Source organism: Pocillopora verrucosa, chromosome 2 (genome assembly GCF_036669915.1).
Source record: "Pocillopora verrucosa isolate sample1 chromosome 2, ASM3666991v2, whole genome shotgun sequence".
NCBI classification, from domain to species: Eukaryota; Metazoa; Cnidaria; class Anthozoa; order Scleractinia; family Pocilloporidae; genus Pocillopora; species Pocillopora verrucosa.
In genome coordinates, this window is record NC_089313.1 from 2,403,890 (window position 1) to 2,411,584 (window position 7,695).

Here is a 7,695-nt window from a genome sequence, read left to right on the forward strand (position 1 = left end):
TGCTATCGCTACGTGTTGAAAGTTGTTTCTCACTATATGAGGAAAAAATCTGCCGAGGATACCGAAGCTGGAACATAGCAATGGCTGCTGAAAACAACTGGCAGACAAAACTCCAAACTATCGTCGAGAGAACCGCGTTTATTTTCAATAACGAGATGCTAAGCGACGTGAAATTTGTGGTTCCTGTGTCGAGTGGAGAAAGCGAAAGTACGAAAGTGATCCCAGCTCACAAGTTTGTGTTAGCAATCGGTAGTCCTGTGTTCTTTGCCATGTTCTATGGCCAAATGGCGGAGACTAAAGACTCTATTGAACTACCTGACTGTGATTACGACAGTCTGTTGGAGTTCTTTCGCTTCCTCTACTGCGACGAAGTGACTTTAAGCGACAGTAATGTGATGCAAGTGATGTACTTGGCGAACAAGTACATGGTGCCTTCACTCGTTGAGAAATGCACGGAATATCTTCGCCACAATTTGACAGCAGCAAACGTGTTTAGCATTCTGCCATACGCCCAGAAATTTCAGGACAAGTATTTGGAAGAACGATGCTGGAAAGTTATCGAGATTTTCACAGAGGAAGCTGTGACGTCAGACAACTTCGTCACAGCTGAGCGATCTGTTGTTGAATCTCTTGTGAAGAGAGAAGTGTTGTGCGTGACGGAAGTGGAACTGTTCAAGGCTGTTGATCGCTGGGCCACAGAAGAAGGAGGACGGCAGGGACTTACACTTGATGGAGAGACGAAGAGACGACTTCTTGGAGAGGAAATCGTGAAAGGAATTCGCTTTCCGTTGATGACATTGGCGGAGTTTGCCACGGTAGTCGACGACACAGCTATTTTATCTAAGAAGGAGACAGGCGACATGTTTAAATTTTACGGCAATGTCATGAAAACCCCTTTACCATTTTTGCAGGGAGCAAGGAGGAAGCTTCTTGGATTTCGAGTTAACAGATTTAATGATTACTGTAAGCCATCTACAGCTTGGAATTACAATACGGGCCTCCCTGACATTGTTCACTTCTCCGTAAACAAGCCTATTATGTTGCTTGGAATTCAGCATTTTGGTTCTGATGGTGGCGAGCACACAGTCTCCACTAGGGTCAAAGATATAGCCACTAACTTTACTGTTGTTGAACAATCAGGAACATTCACTTCGGAAAAGGACGCGAACAATAATTATTATAGCTTTTTTGTTTCTTTTGGTAATCTGGTTTCTTTGGACGGAAATAAGCAGTATATGCTAGAGTCACTTATCACGGGTCCTAAGTCATGGTACGGAAAAGATGGGCGAACGTCTGTTGAAGCAGAAGGAGTGAAATTTACTTTCAGTGATCCAACAGATACTGGCAATAGCACCGCTGTAACAAGAGGCCAGTTTCCAGCTTTTATTTTCATCTGAACTGTATCTGTATCTACGTACAGTTGGTGTCAATATCCTGACTCAGTTAGTTTTTGCGAAATTGGTGACAGTATTTCTTACTGGTTATTACAGCAAAAATGTGTCAAGCCTTGCTAACGAAATGAATCTGTCAAGAATCGTTTCTTTGATTAAGACATTGAAATAGTTATTTTAGCACAGTGCTTATCGGGTCAACTTACAAATAGCTTGTCGATTCAAATTTATTCAAATGTTTTTTCATTATAATGAATAAATGATCACAAAAGAGTTTTGCAGTCTTTCTTAGTTTTAAAATTAGCCTGTGATATTTGGTCTTTCAGTGCAAGGTTTACCCCCGGTAATTTCTCAATGAAACATAGTTTTATCAACTCTTTCTCTTAAATCCTTTAATCTTTTATTAACGATCATCCTCTATCTTCTCCTTACGGTATCACTGCTGAATAAAACGTTACGGAGCTACTCGCTGGGGGGGGAGGAAGAGTGTGTGGAGACTTTTTGTGTAGGGGGGATCACGTGGGTTTCAGGGGGCACAGAGGAGTTTACAGGGGGGGGACTGCAGAAAAGTGACTCCCAATTAACTTATAATGGAGGGGGATGATAAGAATATTACAGAGCCTCACGGGGAGATCAGCTGGATTTTTATTGTGACACAACCAAGATCCTCCAATCCCCCACCCCACCCCACCCCACCCCACCCCACCCTGCAGGCAATAAATTATAACTGTCTTCCATAAATTAATTTCACGTGAGTGGAGAGGGTAATGACCAACTGAAAAAGATTTTGATTGCAAAATAATTTCCCCCCCGTCCGTACCATGGGAAGTGTTAAGAGAACAATATTGAGAATATGACAATCCCAGAGGCTCCCCCACCCCACCCCCCTCACCATCTGCCGATCCAATGACCTTTCCCCGCGGTGTTGTGCAGATTTCTTAAACTCATATTTTAAAGACTCCGTATTCGCGGATTACTCCTCTCAACTTTTTTTAATATTTTTTTATTAAATGATCTGATGGAGTATCCACAAGTTTGATCACAGCTGGAGTAAATGTTCAGATATAAAGCACCTTGTATCACCGACACAACAATGTCTAAAACATATTTTAAAAATGAAAACTACCACTAGTGCCGGTTTGCTTGTAAAATCGTGCCGTAGAAATGGAGTAAAAGCTTCCATGATTCGCCTCTATGATCTAACTTCAATTGCGTTAATTTACGGCAAGGTTTCCAAAACAGGGATATCGTCACTCATCCTCGCAGCCGGTCAAAAGACAAAATAACACGAAATAGGCGAGTAGGAGCTCTCCAATAATCAAATAGAGCACGAGAAGTAACAATACAATGAAGAAACCTGCAAAAAAACATAAAAGAAAATTTTGAGCAGAATTTCACGATCATTGAAGTGGAAGAACGTAACATTTGCTAGGCACGACATAAAGTTTACGGCAATTTTTTTCGTCAGATTTCGCATGTCGTTCAAAGAGTGCATATTTTTCCCCCTAATTTGACGGGAGTTGATCTGACCAAGGTATCAATCAGCCTCTCGTGGACTCAATAACAAAAAGCTGTAATCATCAACGACAGATAATTTAGACTCGCGGTTTCTAAGGGGGGGGGGAGGGGGAGTAGTTCAGGGGAAGGAGAGCGGTTCAGTGGTCCTCACAGCATCGCAACTCAAGCAAGACTATGCTCCATTCACACCTGCAAAACATGTTAAGTTAAACTAGGCTGAACTAAATAAAGTCAGCTATAGAAAACTGGACAATTAAATTATACATAGGGCTCGAGTAATCACTAACGATTTTTTTATTTATTTGTTTTTTTTTTATTGCGCTAATTTGAAGTCAATAAACATCATTTTAAACGACCTAAATGAAGAAAACCATTCCAAACGGTGTGTGACAAAAGAGCTTTCAAACGTGTTTCAGCTTTGGAGTATGTGGCGTATTACGAGTGTAATTTTTCTGAAGTAGAAATCAGGTGTAAGGCCGGCTGCTTTTTCGATAACCGGGTACTTACCCTTTCCAGCTGGTGAATACCACTCGTGGCCATCTTCACACCCGAAGCAACACCCCACCCAGCTGAACTCGTTTGATGGCGGGCTTAGGGGCAAAGATGGGGGTGGAGGTAAGATGCGGGGTGCGCTGACAATGGAGTAAATAAAAACAAGTATTATATTGCTGCTGAGGATAAAAAAAAGAGGGTGCACCAAGAAGAGTTCAGACCAAGAATAAGAATTTCCTACACAAAGTTTGCATTTTAAATGCAATTCTTCTAAATCTAATTCAAGATGCAAGGTGTCAGGTAGTCTCGTACCCAGACCTTCCATGGCGAGCGGTTTTAGTTACATTTACACGGTAGGATCTGGGTACTGGATAAAGTGTCAGGTCTTTCGGGAATAATGTGGCAAATACACGATTAATTTTTGTAGTCCGTTTTGGGTAAGAAAGGAGCAAAATCCGCCTCGCAAAGGCTTATTTATCTCTTTCTTCTTAAATTTGATTGGTTATTTTCAGCCAGCCTGATTGGCCGGAATGGCTTTATTTAGTTTCCGGCGTTTCTTTCTCGATGGTTGTGAAATGGTGCGGTTTCGAGTTAGAAAAAAAATTGATTCGTAATTTAATCGCGCCGCTGAAAGCGCATCAGATTGAAAGGATTTTCACTAACCTTAAAATGGATGTATAATTAATATATTTGAATCATAAGAAATCTCATCGAAATAACATGAATTTCACAAATCACAGACTATTCTCACCTGGGCTGTACAATTGTGGCAGGAACACTGAAAGGGGATGATAAAATATAGCCACGCATAAATTATTCAGTAGAAAAGGAAAAAAAACACAACTGCTCAGTCAGTCTTAATATGACCATATCTTTAACAAGCCCCCAACTTTTTTAACCATCCTCCTTTTGTCTCTCCTCGACTCTCCTTTTAATCGATAACACATAACTGTCCCCTCCCACTCCCCCTCTCCCCCCCAACTAACACAACCGCGACCTCTGAAAAAATAGCTTGAAAACAAAGACAAAGAAAGGGAGGCTTATTAGAGAAATCACGAACGTTTCGAAAATAATCCTACACTGCTAACCTACTTTAGAAAATATAAAAAGCTAGCCTTATACAAACTTACCAAATAAAAACGTACGTAGTTCAGGGCTAACTAAAGGATACTTGTAATTTTTCAATACTTAAATACTTTTTTACCTCCCAGGCAAATACATGTCTCTAGTTTCTATATAGCTCGCGGTTAACACGCTGAAAGAAAACGAACCCATAAATTAATGGAATTAACACTGATATACAAAAAGTTTAATTTCTTCCATAGATGCCTAAATCAAGAGGCTTAAGTAAAAATGTTCTCAACCGTGTTAGGAAAACATATGTGGCTTGCGTATTGAAATTCTTGACAATTGATGCAAGTTATTGAGTTCATTTCGAATAGTCTAGATCTTGATTCAACAACTTTCAACTTCTTCTTTGTTTCCCGACCACTGAGGCGCGGCTTAACAATGTTGTCCGCTTTGAAAGAGATCCCAAACAAGATTGGACTCACTCATGATCACGCGCACACCACACCATCTCTATCTTCCAACGAAGTATCGGTGGAGATTTTAGCATTTGCAAATACCTGTGTTTTCTGCTTGCACGAAACATCCTACAAGATGTTCGAAATGAGTCGCCCCGAAAAAAGATGCTATCGACAATTTAAGTGATTCATGTTCATCTTAGCGGAGATGTTTGTCTTTATGGTAAGCTTAAGTAATGACATAAATTAAAGTTTTCATAGGATTGGTTAAAGCACCGAGTTTGGCTTTAAGTATGATTAATTGCCTTCAATATCACTCGACAGCGAGCAGCCTCATCAGTCACAAGCTGGTTCCTCATTGGCTGTCGCAAATAAACTGCGGTAAACTGAACTACATTAGTACCCGTGCTGTCAAACGGAACAAATAGCTTATGAATTTTTACATAAAAGACCATTTAACGCGAATTTTCGATGGAGGTATAACTCAGTAAATTTTGCGATTTATTGAATCTTTTAAATAAAGTGTACCTATTCTGATTGGCGATCACCTGTTAAAATCAACTCGCACAGTATTCAAATAATGAACAATTCGATAACTCAGGCAGCATTACTTCCGCCTAGCAGGTAATTAGTGTTAACAACTGGGTTGAAAACGTAAATTAGCCACCGTAAAGGGTAAAAAAGCTGACGTTTCGAGCGTTAGCCCTTCGTCAGAGCGATAGACGAAGGGCTAACGAAGGGCTAACGCTCGAAACGTCAGCTTTTTTACCCTTTACGGTGGCTAATTTACGTTTTCAACCCAGTTGTTAACACTAATTACCTGCTATACTCTCCCACCGACGCAGCACCACAGTTTCTTTAGAAACTTACCCCTTTATTACTTCCGCCTAGTTACGCGTCATATTGCAAACAAAATGCTCGTAGTTAAGGACAAAAAACTAGTGTTGAGCATATGTTTTCCTGGTCGAAGTTTTTCAATTGAGTTTAAGCTTAGGAGACCAAAAAACCGAGCTTCAGATGGACCTGATAAAATACAACTCCGGCCCTACGTGTACTTCAAGACCCACGCTCTTTTAGATTTAGAAGTTTTGTTAAATAAAAGACATAACCCTCATCAGTCCCAGATTGTACCGGCTGCCTCGCCAATTCGATGCCTCTTGTAACTGTACGCACTTCTCTAACGTGTAACATGACTGTGGAAATAGATTAGCTTTCTCGAGTTCGTTCCGCTAGAATGCTCCCCTGCAGTTCAAGGTCGTTAAATCCTTCCTTCTAAACAATAGACTTTTTGTTTACTTTGATCCCCAAGATTTCTCTCTCTCTCTCTCTCTCTTTCCTTCTCCTGTCTTCCTCTTCAATGCAAAAACCTTGATCGTGGTGGTTAACGTTCTTCTGTGGTTAATTACTTCTGCATTCAGAAGTGCTTCACGAGTCAAAAACCGCAAACACTTTGATTTGAATTTGACATGTCACGTGCATGTTCACCAATCAGGTGCGAGAATGAACCATAAGCAGGATAGCGTCAGAAAAGTTAAAGGAGTTCATATATTACCCATTATGTTTAACAGAAAAAACCCGCGAGAGTCATTTAAAGACGAGAATCACTTCGTGAATTTTACCGGGGTCACTTTTGCCTTGGTAACCCACGTTTAGACTAGCATGCATAAGGGTTGTTTACATCACAAAGTTTGTCGCGCGATATGAAAGTCTATTTTATCACAAATATTCTTTTGAGAAAAAAAATTGTAATTCCGGAAGACTTGTTCCAATAGCACACGGTGCCCGCGTTTTTAAAAACCTTAGATGTGGTATAATCAATATCGCTTTGAAAGCCGAATTACTGAGCCAGCAATGCATCTGACCAAAGTTACTATGACAACGATTTTGTCACAGCGGAAAGCGGGGCCCTGGAAACGAGACATTGAAAAAACGAAAGGAGCAGACAGCATTTTATAACCGGTTCCAGCCTTTGGCTGGCCCCGGTAATAAGTCCAATTCAGTTAGTAGTCACTTAATGAAGGCAAAATCCCACGGTTGACTGACTTCAGCTGCCAAATTCCAAATGCTCCCAATCGAAGCCACGATGTTGGACTTGTTGTGATAAGTTATTGCCAAATCCACACAGGTCACACTTTCTAAAAATAATCCCATGTTCGCAAGTTGAAAAAGCTTTTCACATGTAGGGACAATTGTATGACTTTTCAGGCACCTAAATAGTGGGATTAATGATGGAAAAGATTCTGTAGCACCTCAAAGCTCCTATGCCAAATGTTTAAAAGTTTCATCCCAACAATACAGTTTTGGCAAGTTTGAATGACATTCCGATGAAATAGAGAATTGATTCTTCCATTCCTTTTGACTCCTCCATCCCAATTCCTAAGAACAACAAACCCAGTGTGCCTAAAACGATACATGGGGAAAATTCCTTGTGTGGCAGATAAAAGTCTGCGGTCAAAGTACCTTTTTTTAGTCAACTAACGATGATGCACGTTGTAACGTTCAGTTTTCCCTTACAGTGACTGAAAGAAGACTCCAAAAATCGCCCGCATAAGTATCAGTTATTAAAACAGAGAGCGTAAAACTAAGTTACCATTTCATCCTTAGTCATGACCACAAACAAGACAACACTTCTAGGTAAGTTAGTTTATTCAGTATTAACGATGGTACAAACATGTAAATAAGCGAGTGTAAACCGAACTAAATCTTTTGTTATATATATGTTAGCAACTGGTAGGAACCATAAGAACGAACAGAATGCGAATCTTTTT

At 40.3% G+C, this 7,695-nt stretch overlaps 1 protein-coding gene across 1 annotated transcript; it reads left to right on the top strand.

The window, feature by feature from the left end:
* On the top strand, window positions 1-1,657 carry LOC131773749 (BTB/POZ domain-containing protein 3-like). Its single transcript, XM_066162256.1, has one exon. The coding sequence runs from the start codon at window positions 81-83 to the stop codon at window positions 1,395-1,397; it is 1,317 nt and encodes a 438-aa protein (XP_066018353.1). The 5' UTR covers window positions 1-80; the 3' UTR covers window positions 1,398-1,657.
* Window positions 1,658-7,695: the final 6,038 nt, after the last annotated feature.